Genomic DNA, 24,160 nt, shown 5'->3' on the forward strand with positions numbered 1-24,160 from the left:
GTAGTCAGTGTGACATGCAGATACAGGAGTTTTGGGCTGTATTTAAGAATATTGTTCAAAATGAAGTTTATTGTGATGTAGTAGATTTAAAGGAATCCTTACAGAACGTGGAAGCTACAAATTGTTCCCCTGTAAGATGCCAGATAACTTAAAGGCTGAGTATCATCTGAAACTGCTGTGTAAGACTGGACACCCTAAATGAGTATTTCTAAAATGTGAACAGTCATAGATAGCTGTTGACTGATTTTCTTTCCTTAGAAAATGATGAAAGATAATAACTTGGTGAGACACCTGGATGCGTGTGAAACAATGGGCAATGCAACAGCTATTTGCTCAGATAAAACAGGAACATTGACCATGAACAGAATGACAGTGGTCCAAGCCTACATCAGTGAAAAACATTATAAAAAAATTCCAGAACCAGAAGCTATTCCAGAGAAAACTATGGCTTACCTTGTGACAGGAATTTCTGTTAATTGTGCTTATACTTCCAAAATACTGGTAAGTGAATTTCTTCATTCTGATCAAGGTAACTAAACTACTTCCTCAAAATATGAAAATTGTCTGGTGGCCACATGTCAGGCAGTTAAGTGTAAGTGTGTGGCAAAACTCGGCGTAAGGTATTTTGTACCTGCTGTAAATTCCTCAACCATTCATTTGAGACTAAACTTCAAAAATAGTTTATTTCGGTTAGAACTGATAATTCAGAGATACCATCTCAGGAAGATAACTTCCTTTAAGTTCACAATTGTGTCTAAATTTGTTTTTATAAGTGGGGCTGTTTATCTTACTTGAAGAGATCTTGGCTCAATCTGAGTGCTACTTCAAAGCAAACATGTAAGAGTAGCATAACATTTGCTGGAATGTACTGAGAAAATGCAAGTCCAGATGAGGATTTTGATGCATTTTTATTCCAGATGCTTTTGTATGAGCTTGTAGACTTCAGAATTGTAACATGTTTGCTCATACTTCGTTTGAGATTTCCAAAATAGAAAGAGTAATGGTCTGTTATACATTTTAAATACTGGACTATTTAGCACTTCTGTGTGCCTCATTTTTGCAACTCTAAATATAGTTTTCTTGCTGTAGTTATTCCAATGTGTTGCTTAACATATTCTTTGAGGCAGTAAAAATAATAATTGGAATTTAGCTTTAAAAAGTAAATAAATGGGCAGTTCAGGATTTAGTAGAAGCCTCCACTCTGGATGCTCTGTGTAGGAATAGCAGTAAAAGGTCAGTCCAAAAAGCTACTTTTCAGCCAATAAAGATAGTACCTCTAAAAGAATTTCCTCAATAGCAGTACTTGAGATGGCACATCAAGATCACCAGCCCTGATTTCTCTGAAACAAGACTGAAATACTACTGAGTTATACAACTGAGGAGGTTTCACAGTCTGATTTCTAAAGATCTTTTTATAGAAAGGAGGAAAAAAAAAAGTTTCATGTAAACTGATGAGGTCCCTTACTATTACAATTTTAATCAAATTACATCCAATGCAGTCAGTTAGTCTGTTTTACAGAATCAGAGGGCTGAAAGGGACCTCATGAGATCCTCTGGTCCAACCTCCCTGCTCAAAACAGGCTCATCCAGAGCATGTTGCTCTGTGCTATGTCCAGTTGGGTTTTAAGAATCTCAAGGGATGGAGACTTTTCAACCTCTGGGCAACCAGGTCAAGTATTTGACCACCCTTAGAGTAAAAAAGTGTTTCCTTATGTTCAGATGGAATTTCAAGAGTTTCATTTTGTACCCATTGCCTGTTGTCTTCTCCCTGGGCACCACTAAGAAGTTTGGCTTGGCATTCTTTACCGTTGCTCCACCCACCTGCCCCATTCAGGCATTTAATATATGCTGATAAGTTTCTCCCCCAAAGCCTTCTCTTCTCCAGGCTGAACAGGCCCAGCTCTCTTAGCCTCTCCTCATACGTCAGGTGCTTCAGTCCTTTATCTTTGGCCCATGGCTGGACTTGCTTCTGGATGTCCATGTCTCTTGTACTGGGGAGTCCAAAACTGGACATCTTAAACTGCACATTAAAGTGAACATTTTGAAAGTGTGAGTATTCAGTACAGCCAAATCCAAGATCTTGCCACTTTGAACGATGAAAATGAATAACTGAGTTATGATTAATACAGTTCAGCTCTAGCTGCTTGAGGCATGTCAGTAACTGCTTCTGCCTTTTTTTGCTACAAACTACACTGCAATGTTATAGCTATACAAGCTCAGTAATTTCTTGAGAGAAATACTCCTTATAGCACTAGTATGTGCATATTCCACATTGCTGAGATAAGAAACTTGTTCTGGTATTAAATGGTTGGAAACTTGTTTCTTAACTCTTTCCAGTTAAATACGCTGTGGCCTGGAAAATGGAACTTGTAGTGAGACTTAAGAAGCTTAAAGACTTAGTTTCTTCAGTAGAAGTCTAACAGGTGATGTGATCATACTCTAAGTCATTGAGGAAGAGTTATTACAGGAGGCAATAGTTTAATTTAGCAAAAAAAAATGTCATTTAGCTTGCTTAAATCGTTTTAAGTAAACTTATCTGTACGTTTAAAATGCAGAATAATTATTCAGGGGCTACACTCAATTGGTGAGATAGATATTTCAAGCAATGGAAAATGCCTTTTAGAAGGGTCATGCTGGGATTTGATACAGACTTAATGGGTGATTTTTGAGTTTGAGAAAGGGACCGAAGGATCCTAAACAGGTACAGATGTTATTTACAAAAGCCAGCAGTATGACTTTGGCTGACAACCCATAGCAATTTATAGAGTAAGTGTTGCAAAAGTGAAACTTCCCCATCACAGGGCTAAGCCTGACCTTAGCTTCCTTGTTTCTAAATGCAGTACTTCAGTGGTTCATAAGTTAACCTCCTAATCAGTGAAGGTTCTCATTCTTCTTGCAGCCTCCTGAAAAAGAAGGTGGCCTACCACGTCATGTTGGAAATAAAACTGAATGTGCCTTGCTGGGATTGCTCTTGGATTTAAAACGTGATTATCAGGACGTAAGGAATGAGATACCAGAAGAGGATTTGTACAAAGTGTACACCTTCAATTCTGTTAGAAAATCTATGAGTACTGTGTTAAAAAACTCTGATGGCAGTTTCCGGATATTCAGTAAAGGTGCCTCTGAGATAGTTCTTAAAAAGTAAGAACAACTACTATTGTAATTCAGCACTTAAATTTGCCTAGAGGTTGTGATAGGTGAGGAGACTGAAGTGCTAAGCAACATTGTGCCACAGTCTGCAAAATATTTCTGTCGCCCTATTCACAGACAAGTGCAGCAGTCCCATACCCTTGTGATTGCAGCCACCTTCACAGTTTGTCTCTCTTAGTTCTTTAACTTCCAACAGTAAGATGGACAAGCATTTCAGTTAGTTTAATTCTCACACCCTGGCCCTACTCCCCAAAAAAGAGTTGGTTGTGATTAACTTATGAACTCTGCTCTGATACAGAAAAGCATCTACCAATTGATCTATTGTCTAGGTAAACTATTTTAGTTCTAGGTTTGGTTGGTCAAAATGCTCACCCATCTTCCAGTAAAGTCTCAACAACTGATATGCCTAAATTCCAGGAAGGACCTGTGCCTTTGAAAAGTGATTACTTTTAGCTTCCAAAGACTGTGCAAATGGGTGTTTAAGTTGATCACTTTAACAGGAGGTTGAACTTGGTCAGTGGAGAAACTTGAGGGTGACAAAGCAAATTGCTTCCTTATCCATCTGCACTTCTGTAGAGGATTTATTAGAATGAGATTAGAGTATTAGTGAGAGATTAGTCACCACTGGGACAAACCTTTAGGTGTGAAGGCGGCCCTGGTAACTCCTAACTAGGTGAGGAGAAAAATCAAGCATGTATGCCTCATGTTCTCTAAGAACAGCAGATGTAGCCAGTCTGGTTTTGTTTCTAATGTCAGACGATTTCTAGTCTGAGTAGTGCATAGATTATATTAATCAGTTTGATTTACTTTTTTGCTTGCTACTAGCCCCGCCCCCCATCATTATCTAGGAAAGTACTAATGCACTAAAGAAAAAAGAGGAAATCTTCCTTCTGCTCAACTTAGTGCTGACAAAAGGTCAATCTTTAAATGACTCTTGTTCCTTTCAATATGGAACTTAGATTTAGATATGATTTTTTTCACAGCTAGATTTTAAGCCAAGTCTCACCAGTATGCCCAGATTTGCACTACTTCTGCCTTCAGAAATATTTTGTACTTTATTATCTTATTGAGCTATTGAACTGTAGGAGTTGCTAGAACTCATTCATCTGAGGCTCATGTGGTCCACTTGGCTTCATAACTGATATAAGAAAATAAATAAGGGCAATTGGCAAAGAACAAGAAAACCTAGTCTGATTTGGAACTATTGGAATATTTGTAATTCCAATATTCCAATAAAATATTCCAAATAATTGGAATAGTTGTAATTCCAGAACTATTTCGGAATATGCACTGACTAGAAAAAAGTCTTAACATCATAAGCCACTTTCTTTGCTCACTACCTCTGCAGTGCCAGAAACTTATCATGGAGCTTGCAACCTGGTTTGTCAATTGTGCTGCTCAGTCATACATGTTATAACAAAGAATATTCTTGAGCACTGAAAGCTTAAACATGAATATTTATAGAACGCAAATGAGTCACTAATGAGTGTAGAAGAAATGCAGTACACTCTTTCAAGCAGAGCAGTTTTATTCTTATTTCTTTACCATCAAGTCAAATATTTGAAGTGAGTTTCAATTAAATCTTTACATTAAGCTTATTGGCTTCTATTTAGTCATCTCTGAATGCTCTGAATTTATCACAAGTCCTATGACTTCAGGTAACACAAGATATCCTTAGAGATCGCTGACATTTGAACAGAGAACCAAAATCAGACAATTCAGATATACTTCAAATTTCAGTTCTGATGAATATTATGAAACCTTAACCAACTGATTCATTTTCAGTTCCTGGCTGAGGTGGAAACCGTTTTATATGTATTGCACCTGGGAATTCCCTAAACCCTTGGAATAAACACTTAAATGTAACAGTAGTCATCTTACTGTTACTTACTTACTTAAGATCTGCCAGGTCTGAACTTGATATTTTAAAGTAATGAATTATTATATTTTTTTTCTATGCCACGTTAGTACTAATTTGTAAAACAAGCTTATGGCATTGCTTTATGGCAAAACTTCACTAAGGATGCAGATGAACAGGCTAAATTTATTGTGCAAAAATATTTGGTAGTGTTATATTCATGGCATCAATACTGGCAAAGTGTTTATGCTGCCTATGAAAGCAGTGGTGTCTTTGGCATGAAGAAACATAACTAAAAGAGTATGTGTTGAAGTGCTAGAGTACGTAGTGCTGAATCTAGTCTCTTATACAAGCAATTAAATAAGATTTAAATAATTATTTTTAATTTAATACTTCAAATTAAGTATTCTATGCCAAATGCTCTCTGTATTCTCTGCACTTAGACTAGGGGGACAAACCTTACTACTCTTAAGGATAGCAGTACCAGAGTTTGCTTTTAGTGTTGTAGGTTTAGTGCTTACAGCTGTTAAGACACTACATGCATGTTCTGGAAGCATACTGTACTTTTAAGACCTGTGTAACTGTTAACAAGGTAGGATTATTTTGTTGAACTTGAAACTGGATTGACTGACTCAACCAATGTCGACACCAGTCTGTTCCCATACAGTGGAGTAATGGATACTTCTTGGAGGTAACTAATGCTTGTGTCTTAAATTCATTGGGCTTTATTTTCATTATAGGATGACTGGCTCAGTTAACTTTCTGCAGCTAGTATGTTTTGCAACTGAGAAGAGATTAGGTGCATATGGAGAAGGTTATCTTAAAAATGCTGCTACTGTTTTTTTTGGGGTGTGCGTGTGTGTGTCAAGTGAAAACAAAGCTTGTGGAAACTTACTGGAGTTGACTAATAAGCCATTGAACGTGCTGAACTTCTGGTTAAAATTTGATAACTCTTTTAAATCTTCCTTTTCAGGTGCTTCAAAATACTGAGTGCTAATGGAGAACCAAAGGTATTTAGGCCTAGGGACCGTGATGATATCGTGAAAACCGTAATTGAGCCAATGGCTTCTGAAGGGCTCAGAACCATCTGCCTGGCATTCAGAGACTTCCCAGCAGGGGAACCTGAGCCTGAATGGGACAATGAAAATGATATTGTTACTGGTCTGACATGCATTGCTGTTGTTGGGATTGAAGATCCTGTGAGACCTGAGGTAGGGTCACTGACTAAATCACAGTGATTCCGTTACAATGGATCTTGATTCATGTTGTTGTTTGTCATGCAAAGAGTACAAGAAACTGAATTGCTATAGTACGCCTTAAGCATAGTTGATAAATTAAAATCTAATTTCTTGGGGGGAAAATTAATGGAGCTGTAAAAGGAGATTAAAACTTCTTGATGTCACTTATGCTCTGTTGCTGAAGCTCTGTACGAACTAATGACTTAAGGTGCTTACTGTACAGGGTCTCAGTAGATGGAACAACTTGTTATTTTTTTACCACTTGGAATATTAGGAGTATTGTTTAGGATAATATTAGCCATTGTGCTTGTTGACAGCTTCTCGTGGGTAATGATGGAGAGGAGAGTTTGTCACTTAAGAACTGAGGTAAGGAGTCCAGCTTGTGGTTGAAGTCAAAGGAGGGCAGTATGTTTCAATAGCAAAAACTTTTATGACAGTATAAGTGGAACTCCAGTCTGATCTGCACTATCATCACTTCACACTGAAAGTTATGGGTAAAGTAATGGAGATGTAGTTTATTACACATAATCATAAATGAAAAGCCAGTACTCAGTACCTTTGAATACTACGGTCTAATATGTCATGAGGATTTTTCAGGTACTTTTGAATGCTGCAGTATTTGAAAAATCAAGGTGGGCAAGAGGGGACATGACATAACACAAAGCCTCTTTGCCAGAATTGCTATTTGTATGTTTTTCAGAAAAAGAATTGTGGTAAGCTACCTAATTTTTTTTTTTAAATGTTCCATAACAACAGTCTTGATTTTAAAATAAGAGCTATCCTGGATTGAGCCAAAATGATTTCTTTCATTTGCATGTCTAAATTTACTCAGGTAATATACAATCTATAAGCCTGTGGGTTGTTTTTGTTTTTTGTTTACAGGTACCTGATGCGATAAAAAAGTGTCAACGTGCAGGCATAACTGTACGTATGGTCACTGGCGATAACATTAACACTGCTCGTGCTATTGCATTAAAATGTGGTATTCTGAATCCTGGTGAAGACTTCCTGTGTTTAGAGGGCAAAGACTTTAACAGGAGAATACGCAATGAAAAAGGAGAGGTAAGCATACTGGCTATGTAAAGTAGATCAGAAGGTATTTTAAATCTCCTAACTGTAAAATATGACTAATTCTCTTTTTACAGATAGAGCAAGAGCGAATAGATAAAATTTGGCCAAAGCTCCGTGTTCTTGCAAGATCTTCTCCCACTGACAAACACACTCTAGTAAAAGGTAAGTAGAAACTATCTGGGCTTCTAAGTAAAGCTAGATCTATGGTTTTTTTCTGCTCCTAGAAAAAAATCTAAGACTGAGCAGTGGGAAATGCCTATGAGGATGTCTTCATTTGCCAACTGTTTTATTTATTTATTTTTCTGCTTGAGAAATGGAGCAAACTAGAACTATCTGATGACTCTGAGGAAGACAAGAACTGGGATTCTCTTTCAGGTTAAATCTGTGCTGTGTTGTCAATTTTAAACTGTAACACTGAGATGTCATTTTATTTTAGGTATAATTGACAGCACTATCTTTGAACAGAGGCAAGTTGTAGCAGTAACTGGTGATGGTACCAATGATGGTCCAGCTCTGAAAAAGGCAGATGTTGGATTTGCTATGGTATGATTTTAAATTTTTTTTTTAATCTTCAGTATTTTGAAGACCTATTCTGATGAAATAACTTAGCAAATCACTTAAAAGAAGATTAAACAACCTTGCTTGTTTCATAAGCCTAATATACAACTAAATTGATGGAGCCAACATCTCTCACACTTAATACTAATTCCTTTTTCATCCTGCTTCAGTCTTCCAGCTTACCCATGTTTGATGGAAAATGTCCTTGTGGCATTAGTCATTAAATAAAAATTAAATGCAGATCCCTCGTCACTTGCAAATCAAAGCCTTTTTACAGAAAGGTTTGTTGCAAAATATAGAAACAGATTTACTGATACTGAAGAATTCTGAAATGAGTTCTGTTCAACATGAGGCAAAATGACTTTAGGTGGTAAATAGCAAACTGTGTTGACTTTGAGTAAAGTTTGAATGCAACATGGGATGAGCTTATTCATCTGGTTTCTATTAAATGATGCATAGGAAAAGGAAGACTATGATGCAAGAGAGACCACCAGCTGACGTTTAAAATGGCTTTGGATGCTATACTAAGACACATTTTATTTAGTACATTTATTTATTTATTTAATCTATTACAATTGCAGTAACAGCATTTTATGACAATCTAGGATCTGCATTTGTCGTCATGGTTCCTTAGATTACTTGGCTTTCTCAATTTAAATTCCCAACTACCTGTTCAAATTGTAGCCAAACCAAGCCTCGGCTTCAAATGCTAATACTAGAAAGACTTATGCCTTAAGTATGTAGGCTTCAGCTTTCTTCTGTCTCTTTCAAAACACTGTAAGATAGATTCCTCAAGCTTCCTGTTGCCTCGAGATTCCTCCTCAGTCTTAAGCTGAAAAGGTACAGTTTGGTGCTAGTAAGTCACTTTAATCTTTCAAAACTTATTATTAAGCACTTGAAGGGAAAAAAAAAAAAAAAACACACTCCTACACCACATGCAGATGCGCTGACTCAGATGCTAATCTTGAAGGAAGAAAAATGGAAAGAGGGAGAGCTTTCTTGTCATTCTCAAGCAGCATTTTTCAAAAGCATAATTTACAAATTTGACAGCTACACATGAAACGTTCTCTAGACTGTAACAGTCTGGTTTTAAAGAGTATCTGTTTTCTGCTATTGTATAGCTGCTGTAGTTGGAACTGTCAGGGGCAGATTTATTTTCATTTTCCAGAACTTAAATGTTTCCTGTAGTATCTGTCTCTGTTCATCTGTGTAAGAAACTAATTTCTCTGCTTATCTAAACAACACTTAAAATATACCATCTACTATATGACATTTAAAGGTACTTTTTAAGGTGTACACATATCTGTGCCAGTGAGTCATTGCCTTGGTGAAATAAAGTATCAAAAATAAGGATCATTAAGTTTGCTATTGAGTTAGTGGTTTTGAAATGCCAAAAGCAAAATAAATATCTTTGAAGTACATATTACACAGAACTCAGCTTAACTGTTTGGATACTGTAGGAAACTACAGGTTCTTAACACTTAGGAATGTCATATGCAGTGGCATTGCATATTCTACTGTTTAATGCTAATGCTCTTCTGCAGAGGGTTTTGGGTAACGTGTCTCATTCTAACGTGTTATGAACGCACGCTGGGATCCATATAGCAAACTCCCTAGAACATAGACTAAACTGTAGTACTGCACCATCTGGTGGCCTTTAACTTGAACAGGGTTTAGTAACATTTCTGTGGGAGAACTTACACAGTGTCTTTATCATCAGCTTGAAGATTTTGATTAAAGTCTTTAAAGACAGCATTACCTTGTTTGTTTACAATTTCTTGTGCTTGAGTAGAACTTGCAAGCAGAACTTGATTCAGTAGAACTTTAAGCGCTTACAATAAAATAGTCCTTCAGACATGGTGCATCAAAGGAAATGCTGACCAAGTGTATAATAATAGCTTCTATTACATAAGACAGTGCATCTTGTTTTATTTCATAGTGTTTTTCTTTTTCTACCAGGGTATTGCTGGAACAGATGTAGCTAAAGAAGCTTCTGATATTATCCTTACAGACGACAACTTCACAAGTATTGTTAAAGCAGTCATGTGGGGACGAAACGTGTATGACAGCATTTCCAAATTTCTTCAGTTCCAGCTTACTGTCAATGTAGTAGCAGTAATTGTTGCTTTTACAGGAGCATGCATAACACAAGTACGTACTGGTAGTGGATTGTTTCAGCTAATAAAGATTGAAAATTTCATTAACTCTTCAGTTCAAACTTTCAGTTAAATACTAGTCCAAAGAACATAATGCTCTTCAGAACATGCCCATGTTATATAATAAATATCTTAAATAGTGGCAATTTGTTCACTTATATTGGAGGATTTATATATCTGTCTTTATAGGATTCTCCACTTAAAGCTGTGCAGATGCTGTGGGTAAATCTCATAATGGACACATTAGCTTCTCTTGCCCTGGCAACAGAACCACCCACTGAAGCTCTTCTGTTGCGGAAGCCTTATGGTAGAAACAAACCTTTGATTTCTCGTACAATGATGAAGAACATTTTGGGTCATGCATTCTACCAACTTGTTGTGGTCTTCACACTCCTGTTTGCTGGTAAGAATACTGACGCTTTAAAAAGCTATTCTAAAAGTTGAACAGAACAGAGATGTGATATTAAAACTAGTTTTTCGATTTAGTGTGTGTGTGTGTAAAGACAGCAATTAAGCTACTGATAAATGCCTTTTTTGTATACAGGTGAGAGAATTTTTGATATTGATAGTGGAAGAAACGCACCTCTTCATGCTCCTCCTTCAGAGCATTATACTATTGTATTTAATACGTTTGTGATGATGCAGCTTTTTAATGAAATTAATGCCCGAAAAATTCATGGTGAACGAAACGTTTTTGAAGGAATCTTTAACAACGCTATCTTCTGTTCTATTGTTCTGGGGACATTTATTGTGCAGGTAAGTAAGTAAATTCTTGGAGGTTGCAGGGAAAATGCAGTTACTACACTGATGTACTTGCTTACCTTGGAAATGCTAATCAACTACTGCCAGGCATTTCACTTCTGCAATGTGAAAAACATTGTGTCAAACACGCTATAAATCACTTGGAAGTGCTACTTGACAGGGTTTTCAAGACAGACCTCTTTTTGAAATTGGTAAAATTGCAATGTAGAAGTACTTGTATTTACCTTCTGAATTTTGTAGTCCTTCAATTCGATCTTGGTGTTCTAGTGTCTTGGCAAAATGTAAAAAAGTTTTATGTCATCCCCTCCCAGTCAGAACTCTTCCTCATAGTATCAGCCTGTGCATCTGAACAAGAGCCCATTTAAACAATTAGAGAAAAGTTAGAACTTGTCATATCTTTTTAATGAGATTAGGACAAGAATAAGCTTTAGAAACTTAAATATCAGTTTTTATCTTCCCGATACAGAAATCGGTTATCTGTATTGGTATATGTTTTGCAGTTACCTGTATAGATGCTGCTGTTTTAGGTGAAAACCACTGCTGTCTAGGGACCTTCTATTGGTGCATGTAGGCAGATTTGTAAAAGGTAGTTAGTTAATTCAGTATAGCCTAACAAATTAAATTAAATTATCTGAAATTGTTTAGATTAACACACTGTTGTTGAGAAACACCAGGTCAAAATTTAATCTAAAGAAAATAGTTGATAAGAGATAGTTTCACCTTCTAAATGGCCTTAACTTTTAACTCATCAGAAGAAATAACCAACAAATCAGTATACTACTTTTTCTCAGAAGCCTCTTTTATTTTGAATTAAGTTATTTTGAATTTAAGATATAACCTATTCCTTAAGCTTCTCTTTAGACTTGGGATGGCATGAAGTTGACCAAATTCACAGCTGCTCAGGCAATGCAAATGTATGCACCTCTGCTTCACATAAAGTTAGTTCACTTACTTGCCAGGTTTAGTTTTTTTTTAGATGACGCTTCTTCAGAAGCTACTTCTATTTTCAGGATTGCATATGCAGCAGACTGACTGTTATGCAACCAAGTCAAATATGTAGAAATTACTCCTGACGGCAACTGTGTTCCCTTTATAAACTTGGTGGACTGAATATCTTCCCAAATAAGTAACTCCTGACTTGTTGCCTCAGTGTTTTATTCTGTGTTAATAAAAGAAGATACTGTTAGGCTTTTCAGTTGTCAGGTGTCCTACTTAATGGTCAATACTGTCTCCTTTTCACACCTGCCCTGCTACTTGAATTGTTGATTCTCCAGGGCAGAATTTCATGCATATAATTCCTATGCAGAGGGATACCTTGCTCATTAGGGCCCATACAGCTTGTCGTAGTAGGTAAGTCAGTAGGAGCTCATTTAATTTGCCTTTTGAGAGCTCTGCCCCCTCCCCCCTCAAGTCTTACTACATTCAGTCATCATGGTGTGACATTTAAGTCTGACATTTAACACTGATAGGATACATAGTAATATTCTGAATTATTTCTGAAATGTTTCATGTATTGAGGATCTATGGCTTCTATTAAAAGAAGTTTATTAATCAGCTTGGTTCTGAGATGGGTGTTCATATGATGAATAGTCACTGTAAATTTGTAGCAGCACATACATGCTGTAATTATGAAATGAAGGAAAGGAACTGCAAGCAAAATGAAGTAGTCAACAGGTTTTTGAGTGTGACATTTGAAGAATAAATGGGTAGTTCCTGAAATATTGAAAAGCATAAGATGGTGGCTTAGGTTTAGAAACTTGTTCAAACTGCTGAGACAGTGGAGGTGTATGCTTAGTAAGATAGGAAATCCTATGTTCTAATACAAAGTTGTCTGTAGTGATCTTGAAGCATTAAGGAATTTTCTAGTAACAGGCCACTGATACATGTTGTTTAATGATGTTGTTCTTCACAGATAATTATTGTGCAGTTTGGTGGGAAGCCTTTCAGTTGCTCAGAACTCTCGATTGAACAGTGGCTGTGGTCCATTTTCCTGGGCATGGGAACACTACTCTGGGGCCAGGTAAAATAACTTTTTAAAATGCCAAATATCGACTTGCACTAGAATACTTTACATGGAAAATACAAATACACTATCTTTATCATTCAGATCTTTCAAGTGGACTATATGAATGTATGGAGATTAACAGTAAATACTGATTAAAATTGACTTCTTCAATAGCTAGAAAGTCCTTAGTTGGATATTCTTTACTTTGACTTGGTCAATCGGTTATATTTCATAACTAGATACTATGGCTTGTTTAAGTTTAGTAGCTTTTAACTAGAAACAGCTGTAGTTACCTTTTAAATATGAAATTATGTCTTTAGTCAGATAAGTACTAGAAGAAGTTCTGTAAGAATACAGATGCAATGAACATGTTTATGGTGAAAGATATTTAACTCAGTGTTTAATGGTTTCCTTGAAAAATCAGAATTGTTAAAGTTGCTAGCACTTTCTTGATTTAAAAACTTCCTGGAGCAGCAAGAAATGCAGCAAAACTCAAAACAACCTTCTCTTTAGTCTTCATTTGCATAATTATGAAATAATTGGAAAGTTCTCCCACCTAGTAAGCTACTGCATTTTGATTTTTATTTCCCCCTCCCCCCCTTAGGGTTTCATTACTATTGCATGCACAACAGTGCTTGTAAGCAGCAAGCTTATTTACATGAAACTTTAGAGCCTACGGAGTTTTCCATTATTTAATGACATAGTTGTCTAAACTTTTCATACCACATGAAGAGTTTTCCATTACAGATTCTTTCCTTCCATTTTGTAAAGGACACTTCAGGTTTCAGTATAAAATCAGTAAGGTGAATTTTAGTTGTAAATGCATACATAAACACATATCCTAGAAGTGGCTATAAGCTTTTTAATAAGCTTCTCTGGAAAATTAATTATTTAAAAAAATCAAATAGAGTCACTCTGAGGTTTAAAAGTAGCCTAGAAGAGAATTGAGATGTCTTGAAATACCTTTGACCCAAGGTGTCTTGCAAGGGCAAACCTTCCCTGCTGCAGTTCATGCTGCTCTAGCATCTCATTAAAGTCAAAGAGGTTTTGACTTTCTGAGAATAGTAGAAACTGAAGTGTGATCTGGGAACATTCACAGTAGCAATTTCAGCATAAAGGGCTGTTTATATTGCTTTTGGAGCGGTGTTTTTCCTCTGCAGCTGCTGAAATGGTCTTCTAGGTTTGTGATGATCAAGGAAAGCAGTCTTGGAACTGATCTGGATCTGCTAGATGGGACGTATCAAAAGATGATTCCCCTTAACTACATAGTTCACCAGAATAGTCCTGAAGGTGGGGATGAAAAGGAAAGCTGGAACAGCCACGTGTAGCTTTTGTTTAGTTTAAGGTAGATGAACTACTGTACACCAAGTAGCAAAGGAACAGTTTGGGATAAGGGTTTTGGAAACATCACTCGCCTTGCAAATGGATTGATACCTTCCAGGTCACAAAAGAATGCATGTCTGTTCTGTATTTCTGAGTTAACTGTGGCTACTTTAACTAAATGATGTAGTTCTCACTTGAGGTAAAACACATCATGTTCATCAAACTGATGGAGGTCTGAAAGCTGTAGATAGAAGCACCAATCTACAGAACTAATGGCTCTTGTAGCTTCAGTGCTGCTCCTTCCTGGCACAGTCAAGTAATGTTAAAGTGAAATTCTTTGTCCCTAGCAAGGACATCTTGTTTTCTAGGTTTGTAGTCCAAGTTTAATTTCATGCCTCAGTAGAGGTGGTAAGGATATTCAGAGCTCTGCAGCTGTTCAGCTGGAGTGATCGCTCTACATTTGATGTACTCATCTCATTTACATAATTTGTTTTTTCAGTTTTGCTAATTGTATGCAGGATATTATGTAAAGCCTTAAGTCTAGTATTACATTTATTATTAAAAAAAAAATAATCCTGATCCATATTTTTCATTCATTGTCAGTTGATTTCAACAATTCCAACGAGCCGTCTGAAGTTCCTTAAAGAAGCTGGTCATGGAACACAAAAGGAAGAGATTCCTGAAGAAGAACTAGCAGAAGATGTAGAGGAGATCGATCATGCTGAGAGAGAATTACGTCGTGGTCAGATCTTGTGGTTTAGGGGCCTAAACAGGATACAAACTCAGGTATGGTCTTGAAAAAGGTAGGATGCAGTGGGTGTTAGGAGGGAAATCTCTCCATCTCCAGTCCTTTGACTAAGGTGGCAGTTCTAACTGGCGTGACTGAGACTGTCAAAAGGGGGTATGGATGGATGTGTAATCCCTCAGGGTCCTCTGTTTTCTTCAGCTCTAAATGCAACTCTTGCCCATGTATCTGCTTTATATAAAAAAAGTGCCTTTTTTCTTTACTTTTTGTGTGTTATAGATGGGATGGTCCTTTCTCTTGTTCTCTCTCTCTTTTGCTGAGCAAGCTGTCACAATCTCTGATTCCTTGCAGATGGATGTAGTGAATGCTTTCCAGAGTGGAAGTACCATTCAGGGGGCTCTAAGGCGGCAACCCTCCATCGCCAGCCAGCACCATGATGTAACAAATATTTCTACCCCTACACATGTAGTGTTTTCCTCTACTACTGCTTCTACTACTGTGGGGTGTGAGTGTGTGTTCCTAAAGTGCATGAAATTAACATTTCCTAATTCACGTACCTAACGTTTCTCATTTTCTCCTTAGTACTTAAAATCATCGTTCAGGCTTTTATAGAGCTCTTCCACAAAGTGGAGTCCTCAAGACTTTTTTTTCTTAGAGGGCTGAGAACAGGTGGAACAGTTTCAACAAAAGACTTTAATGTGAAAGCTGTGAGCCTGCACATCCTGTGCCTTCATCCATTTGTGTACAGAGGGATGTTTAAGATAAAACATAAAAACTGTTGTAAATTTTCGAGTATATGCCTCTTAGGGTGAATTATATTGAATAAGTGAATTAACTGTATAATCATGGACCCAGGTCAACAAAAATAGATGTCTTGCACTATGACAGAAATTATACTTAAGGTAAACAAAGTGATGGGAAAACAAATGATATGTTAAAAATATGAATGTAGTTAGAACATGGAGCACTAAATGCATTTTCTTTGTAGCCTGTAAGGAACTTCTGAATCTCTGCTTTTGTTGGACCTTTTTTACTGAATAACACACCTTTTTCAACATCAGGATTCAGGTGGTGAAACAAGGCTTCTAAAATGTGTGCAAGTCAGAAGAAACTTTTAATTAGCTAATATAAAAAGGGAAAAAGGGTTTAAAAAATGAATGGTAAAGCTTTTATTCAAATCTGAAGGGTTTTTTTTCCTCTCTAGGTGCTTCTGGCAGCAGTTCATAAGCCATCAGTGAAAGTAAAGATTGTCTCGCCTTGATTCTCCCCTCTATATTGTGCTCTAAGTGGCATTTCAGTTTCAGCCTTCCTCTTTAGAGGCTAGGGATTTAATTACTCATGTATGTAGGCTTAAACTCTGGAGCCTGAAGATGCATAACAGTTGTAGTTGAATATTTATAGCCAATATCTATTGTTGAAAGAGTTTTTCATCTTAATTATATATTACATGTGTAACTTCTCTAACTTCCTAGAGACTGGTTAAATAATTGTTCTTTCTTTAAAATAACTCTGAGAGGGCTTCTTTTCCCCCCCTGCTTTTTAAACTTTCAGATTACCAGATGGATGAAGACCCTTAATTTCAGGAGCTGTCTTAAATGAAATGTTCTTTTCTGATTTTTTCTTTTTTTTTTTTTTTTTTTTGACTTGGGGGCAGAATTCCTGTGTGGGCTTGCAAAAGTATTTACCTCTGTACTTGTTCTCCACTGGGGAGACGGGTATTTCCCTATCTTTCAATAGTATCGAGAAACTCAGCTCGCAAATTCGCATGCCTCAAGAACATGAAATGAAAAGTAGATTTAACAGTAAGGATACACAGGATTGCATCTCCTAGTTAAAATGCTAATTGGTAACCTATATCCCTAACTACACTCAAGAACATTAATTAGACATTCAGAATTCTCTGGAGAGCAACTTCATGCCATGCTGCCATTTGAGCAGAATCTAATGGGCACTGCAGCATCTCATTGCATCAAATGACCAATGCAGATACGGAGCTACAATAGCAGAGGACTAGTTTTTGATCCTCACTAAGTAGTACAGCCTTCTGCAACACCCTCCAGGAGAACAACTTTTGATAACTAACACGTAATAATGGGAAGCAGATGTGTTATCTCATTGTATCTCTCCTTTGGAGCCGTTTCTTGGAAAATAGTTCAGCTGTTCCTGTGAAGTGAGGTTGCAGCTCTTTAAGCAGCCATCTGGCTAGGAGGATTTGGAGTGCTTACTCCATTCCTTGCTATTCTGGTACTAATATGAGGAAGGCCTGATGACAGTATAAATTACACATAACAAATTGTCTTGTTTGCTCCTCACTTCTGCAATTTATTTATAGTTATCTCTCTCATCTAATTATCTTGAGTAGTTGAAAATAAAGCCTTCAAAACACTAGATTTTCCCGTTTTTAGTATAGCTTAAAATGCTGATAGCCTGATTTCTGCCTTCATGGCTGGACTCTGAGGGTCCTGGGTTCATAGGTGTGTCTAGACCACTTGTTTAGTATGCATTCTGTGTGGGAATCAAGCCTTTTTGTGGGTATGCTTATATTCCTATGATAATTACAGCTGTCCTGTTAAGCCAAAAATTGTTTTCCATTACTGCTTATGTTCTAACTTACCATCTGTAAGCAATGAAAAACCAGTCCCACGAGGCAGTCATTTCATTTTGCCACATAAATCAGTGGCACTGTGGGATGCAACATGCCAAATAAAGGCATTGCAAACTTTCAGTCTGGCATTGTCACTGCTGATTTTCTTGGTAAGTGCCAATACAGTTTATGCAGCTTGCTGGACTTGTTTAAAGCTCACGTAACACTCCAACTACTTAACAGCGTGCTCATTTTTTTTCATGCAATGAACAATAAAGTACTAGTCGCTGTTGTGATCTTTTACTTTTCAAGCACATTCATACTGTTCCCTGACCTGCCTTTACTGGTAGTTATGTCCTTCCCCTTGCGTGCGTGCCACCACCACCCCCCCCTCCAGTTTCCATGGTTAATGGGGCTCAGCCCCATCATTAACCTGTAGCATACAAATGGAGACATGATAGCTTTTGAGTAAAATTCTTTGTGCAAGGGCTCTGAGGCGGGTAGGGGTGAGGGAACAATGCTGTTTCTAGAGGTCAAAGAACAGTTGGGACCCAAGACTTTATTGTGTGCAGTGATTCTGTGGTAACAAATTTGATAATGTATTGCTTTTGGGGGCCCCTTCTTTGTTGTTTACTGTGAAGTTGCTTGGTGTATCTTAGGTGTTTTTGTGGTCTGTGCTCTTATCTACTTGACCTTCCAACTTCATTCCTTTACCTGGAAGTCACTTTATTTTTACTATCAAGGAAGTCTATGGAAGCCCTAGTCATGATGTATTTCTCACCTTGAAACAAGTCACCTTGGATGTGCTTAAAAAAATACCTTTAAATTGGACTTGGTCTGTAACAGTAGGTTCTTGCTTACTACAGAGCTGCTCTACGGCTTACTGTGCAACAGAGAAGCTTTGGGATTGAAGCAGTGCTTTGCTGGAGACTTACTCAGAGTAGAGATGTTGGGAATTGAATGGGAAGCTAGCAGGAGGGCGAAACTGTATCTTGACAAAAGTGTTGGACTAAAGTATCACTGACTTCTGCCTAACCTTATTTGTTTTACCAGTTCAGGACAAATCCTGAATTCCTGGTCAGGGAAACAGGTATGGGAGAAGGGGGTTGCGGACAAGTGGTTTCATCATTCAAATTATAGTTTGGAAAGCTTAAAGTCAAGTCAGCTTGGGCATGCACAGTTTGCAAAATGTAGCTGTACCTTATTCTGTCTAATTTCACTCTGAAATGTTTATTTATTAATTCTGTAAACTTAGCTTTCTGGTTTGAAAGATGTTAGTTAAACAATGAAAGGACTTGAAATATTACTCACCCTGGGAATTTTGTCCATGAATTCAGTATAAATTGGAGACTTAGGCAAGGGCTAATCACCTGCTTTTCTCATACTTCGTGCTACTTGCATAGTCTCTTCAAAGTTACAACCTGTTGCGGCTACTTAATTGTACAATACAGTATTGAATTTCCTAGTTCTGGTCTTAAGTTTCCAAAGCACTACTCAGTAAGGAACTTTCTCTAGTGTGGTAGATGGGTATATACTCGAATATTTACAGCTGTTACAGTGGTATCCTTTTTTGCATGACTCTTTGTAAATGTCCAGTCATTGTGACATTGGCTTACACTTGCTTGGCTTTTTCATAGTCAGTTGACATCCTAATTCCTAGCATGAGAATTAGTAACCCTTTTATCCTCTAACTTATTTTCAGCCTCTCCCCCCCATCCCCCCTACCCCACCCCCAAGTATTCAATAAAACACTCCTTGAGATTTAATTTGTAGACAAGTAAATAATTGTTGGCCTCACTTCTGAAAAATGCTTAGCCCATGTTAAATAATTGAACAATTCTAGTGCCACGTCTGAATTTTTAGGCCCTTCAGCTTTTTGCAGTTCTTTTACAATTTTTATTCCTACTGTGTAGACTGGCAGTGCTCTACTGAAACGCTCTTCATTTTTTACAGTTTATTGCAAGTTCCACTGCATCACATACAAATTCGATTCACTCATGTCTAGCTGTTTGTGGATTCAAACTCATAAGAACCATGCCATTAGCAGTAAATCTGCAGCATTTTAACAATCTTTTTTCTTTGTTTACAGATCCGAGTGGTGAATGCATTTCGTAGCTCCTTGTACGAGGGGCTAGAGAAACCTGAGACACGAAGTTCAATTCACAATTTTATGACGCATCCAGAGTTTAGAATAGAAGACTCCGAGCCTCATATTCCCCTTATTGATGATACTGATGCTGAAGATGATGCTCCAACAAAACGCAACTCTACTCCCCCACCCTCTCCCAATAAAAATAACAATGCGGTTGACAGTGGAATTCACCTTACAACAGACATGAACAAGTCTGCTACCTCTTCATCCCCAGGGAGCCCGCTACATAGTTTGGAAACATCACTCTGATTGTAAGCTGAATGTTAACACACTAGCTGCATTGTAAAGAAATTGAAACTGGGTCTCTTCACACATTATGATGGACAAGATGATATTCTTGTCTTGGACTTCAACAGAAGACACACTTGTACGAATGTAGATTTATTTTTTTAAAAAAAAAGCTTTCTGCCAGACTGGAGGGTGCTTTTCTGGGGGTGGGAGTAATAATGAACTCTGACAGATAAACAGTAACTCAGCATAAGTGACCTGTGGATCATCTGTTGTACTTAAGAATGGTCCTGAACAGTGTGTTAGCAGAGCTTTAGTTTATCATGATCCTTTTCTGAGGGGAAGGCTGGGAAGGGCAAGGAGGCCCTGGATCGTTGAATTGATACTTTAATTTCTGCTGTTGGCTGTTAATAATTTGGATTATTTATGTTTATAAATGATACAGATCTGTTTACAAGGTTTGTAGATACTTTTTTTTGTTCCTGTTCATAGATGGGAAGCTTCCTTATAAATGATGCAGAGAAAAAAAAAAAAAAAAAAAAAAAACACAAAAAAACTAGTCCTTCAAATACTGCTGTATTTTCAGGAAAAGGGTGTTTCTATTGAAACTGTACTAAATTTTGCCTGCAATTTACCTTGTTAAATATTGTAGATAAATTGCTAATACTAATAGCCAAATAGATAACACTAATGCTTTGTAAAAACATGAGCAGTGGTGTTCTAATGAAGTTATGGCCTCTGTCCTAATTAGTTTCTTAAATACATTTACTACTTAATGGTTTTGAAACAACTGTTTAATTTTTAAAGATTTTGAGAAACTTACTGAATAACTTTTGTTCAGAACTTAGTAGGATTGTTTAATGCAGGACATCAATATGTGATGGAACTTGCTTGAAATATTTCTGTTATCTCGGGCAAAATGGATTAAATCAAAATACATCAGAATCTTAGTCCTTTGTTTTTGTCTAAACATGTTAGTTTAGTGCTGTCTTGGTGAACTGTGAGTGGAACTGTGATTTTTTTCTAATCTATAGAATCCTTCATGCAGCATGAGGGCTGTTGGCATTTTGAAAGGTTGTTAGTGGGTAGCATACATGTTCTCCTTTTTGTTTTTGAAACTTGTTTGTAAACATGAATAAATCTGCCCTTTTGTTAAAATAAAATTGCAGCAATGGTTTCTTACAGATTTTTTTTCTCAGCTCCTTCACTGGAAACACTGAAAAGTACTCTTTTGTATTACTGGTTAACTTTAAACTGCAATTTCAAGATGGTAACAGCCCCGCTAAAAATAGTACTTTGGGTAAATGGACTCATGGTGGCTGCCTCCAGAATGAATGTAAACTAAGGTACTCAAAAGTCTTCACTGAGCCAAAAGGATGCTCCTTGGGAATGAATAGGTCTGCCTGAAATTTCAAGACTTACTGTGAGTACTGAATAAAAAACATATCCCTGACCACTTAAGTGAGGGGAAACTGAGAACTGACATATAGCACGGGTGAAAATACATTTTTCAGTTGATTAATATCTTACGCAACAAAACTGACCTGCTAGTGATTGACTGAATAAGTTATGGCCTGCCTCAGCTGTATAGTTTAAACAGCAAAGGATGATGGAACAGTACTTGATCTGGTACTTCCTCATGTTTTCTAGGTCCAATACTGCTTAGATGATCAACCAGGGAGATGAGCTGTAAACTCCTTTTTTTTCCTTTCTTTTTCCATCTCTGTGTTCTTTAAAATAGCAGGTGAATATTTTTTTGCCAAATAATCCAGAATTTGGGAGATTTTTAAAGGGGTGTCTTCAAAGGAGCGGCGGAGTTAAGTTGATAATGAGGGAGGAGATAATACTAGAGCAAACTGCAGAAATGAGCAGGTTAGGAAGCTCGAGTGTATCTTTCCCTTGTGGTGGGATACATGCATGCTTGGGTTTGTCCTTTAGTAGCTAACGTTCAACCTGTAGCACTGCATCCCACTGTCAACCACTCCTGAATTCAGTCTTCTATTGTACTTAAGTAAATACACTGAATTCTAGGCAAGGGGTGGGGTGCACTTGACACTTTGTATAGTAATTTCTCCCACATGTTTCTAGCACTTTCCTTACATCATAGATCTTACCTAGACTGCTTAGTAGGGGGATTAGTTTCTATGTAAGCTGTTTTCTCCCTACTACAAAAGTCAGATAAGCATTGGCTTAAAATGAGGAGAGTTTCTTTACCCATGAAGTACACTGCCACGTGAGAAAGTATCTTCATTTTAACTTTGTTAACGCATGATAATTTGACTTCATTTGAAAACAACTTTAACTTTTCCTTCTCTTCTAGCCGTGATCATGACTGCGTGTTATCTTTTTTGGAATAAAGTCTACACTTAAGCCTTTTGAATGGGGGTGGGAGGGTGAATGTAGGCTTTGTACATCAGTGGTCCCTCTTGATTCTGTTAACATCTGTGTGCTGTTCTTACAGGAAATTTCCTTACAGAAATAAGGAAAAGTTGTTTAAGAAGGGGGTATGCTTTCTTTGTGATCTCAAAAAATCATAATATGTTGCCTAGATTATGAAATGGATATCACTAAGCTCATGAGGCCTTCATTGCCTTTCTGGTTGTAAGGTTTACTTGTCTTTCTTCTTGTAACTGAAATAAATAAAAGTGCTGTTCATCTCAGTCTGTATGGGGACTGAAATTCTTGAATGTCAATACAGTACTGACTTAAACCTGAAATGCATGCCGATTCTATAGCTTATGCTACACTTAGGCTCATTCCCTTTCAAGAGGTCATGCTGTACATGGTATTTATAATCAAGCAATAGTAACTTCTAACATAAATGCAGTTCTGGACTGACTATTGTTTGAAGTGGCTTAAAATACAGTATCCTGGGTAGGAGATCTACTGTATTTGTTAAAACAAATGTCAGGACACCTAATCTTGGCTTTGAGGGAAGGGTGAAAATTGTTATATAAGAGGACTCATTTTTTTCTGTATTGGTCTTAACAGGAAGAGGAGAATGCTGCATCATGGAGTAGTCTGGAGAGAATAATGGAATCACATACCTTAATGCCAAACTGATGGGTAAATGCAGGGGTCTGTAGCAAGTGTACGCAGCCAAAACATATGAACTAAAGCTCTGAGACTTTCTTAGAATAACAGGAAGTTTACGGATGTGTTTCAAAGCAAGCAAATGTAATATTCATGGAAGTGTTACTTGTGTATGGCTGATGGTATTGGGAAGTTATTCCAAACGCCTGATAAGTTCAGTTTCTACTGCCAGTAGTGCCAGCCTCTGCAGAGCCCTAGAAGAATCCAGATCATATTAAGCCTTGCATAAATTAAAGTAGAATTTCTTAATGTCCATACTGCTTTTCTGATGAAAATACTTGGTTCTAAAGAACTCCTGCTTTTTTCCACCTCCACCCTCTTCCCAAGCAGTGCATATCTTCTGATCTTACAGATTTCAAGCCCCCACTGAAATACCTTAACTTTGTTGGATGAGCCTGGCCAGCATGGACGGTCCAGCTCCGACTTATCTCCAGACTGAACTGGCCTGCTTATTCAGGGCCATGTCCTGAGAAATTCTGGGCCAGAATCAAGAGCCTTAAAGCTGTTCCTGCTTATCTTCTCCCCTGGACTGTATACAGAACTACCTAACTACCTTCTTCAAGAGACTGCAGCATCCTTCAAGGAGATATGGCTTGCACAGTATCTAAACCAAAAGCCTCCTACAGGTACTACTTGTCCTTTTTGTTCAAAGTGAGGCCTAGGATTAGAAAACTATTGGATGGGCTTAAAGACCTGAAAGAAGACAGCATGAGAAAGGTAGTTCACCAGACAGTGGCAGCACCATTCTAGTTGCAAAGCATAAAGCTAGTGCTTACACTGCAAAGCTGACAAAACAGGGAGTATTCCTCAGTAGGGGAAACAAATTGGGCATGGCTCTTTTGCTTTCATAGTAACTCAGCAGCATTAGTAGGAGTTTATATATTGTATAAAAGGAGAAGAAATTTACATATTTCATGTCTAAAACATGAACAGCTGCAAATAAGCAAGTAGGTTTCTCCTGCCCTGTATGGAGCAGACAGAGGACTTTGTTCTGTGTCCACATACAATTTTATAACCACTTCAGATGTTGTTAGGGTTCTGGATGTACTCCTTTAAAAGATAGATAAGGATGCCTAGCATTGCAGAAGATGGTCAGTAACTTGCTTCAGCCATATCTGATCTTCAAGATTTAGGAAATTCCTCTGCAACTCTTTACTACTGATACGTGCACCTGACATCTAGTTTTCTAAAAATCTATAAAAATGTTAGGCTAAAAAGGGTTCCTTGACTTGCCCCT

At 37.4% G+C, this 24,160-nt stretch overlaps 1 protein-coding gene across 8 annotated transcripts in view; it reads left to right on the top strand.

Moving 5' to 3' along the window:
• Nucleotides 1–20,993, top strand: part of ATP2B1 (ATPase plasma membrane Ca2+ transporting 1) — a 62,968-nt gene extending 41,975 nt beyond the window's left edge. For 6 of the 8 annotated variants that reach the window (XM_042792143.1, XM_042792141.1, XM_042792138.1 and 3 more), the window contains 13 exons: nt 259–501; nt 2,900–3,141; nt 5,982–6,219; nt 7,129–7,308; nt 7,392–7,479; nt 7,754–7,860; nt 9,835–10,026; nt 10,221–10,434; nt 10,576–10,787; nt 12,706–12,813; nt 14,725–14,907; nt 15,218–15,304; nt 19,540–20,993. In XM_042792143.1, coding sequence (XP_042648077.1) covers nt 259–501; nt 2,900–3,141; nt 5,982–6,219; nt 7,129–7,308; nt 7,392–7,479; nt 7,754–7,860; nt 9,835–10,026; nt 10,221–10,434; nt 10,576–10,787; nt 12,706–12,813; nt 14,725–14,907; nt 15,218–15,304; nt 19,540–19,851 — 2,406 coding nt within the window. In that variant the 3' untranslated portion in view covers nt 19,852–20,993. Of the gene's footprint in view, nt 1–258; nt 502–2,899; nt 3,142–5,981; nt 6,220–7,128; nt 7,309–7,391; nt 7,480–7,753; nt 7,861–9,834; nt 10,027–10,220; nt 10,435–10,575; nt 10,788–12,705; nt 12,814–14,724; nt 14,908–15,217; nt 15,372–19,539 lie in introns of all 8 variants that reach the window. The other 2 variants (XM_042792145.1, XM_042792144.1) reach the window with 2 other exon arrangements.
• Nucleotides 20,994–24,160: the final 3,167 nt, after the last annotated feature.

Source organism: Tyto alba, unplaced genomic scaffold (genome assembly GCF_018691265.1).
Source record: "Tyto alba isolate M040663 unplaced genomic scaffold, T.alba_DEE_v4.0 Super-Scaffold_2, whole genome shotgun sequence".
Taxonomy (NCBI): Eukaryota; Metazoa; Chordata; class Aves; order Strigiformes; family Tytonidae; genus Tyto; species Tyto alba.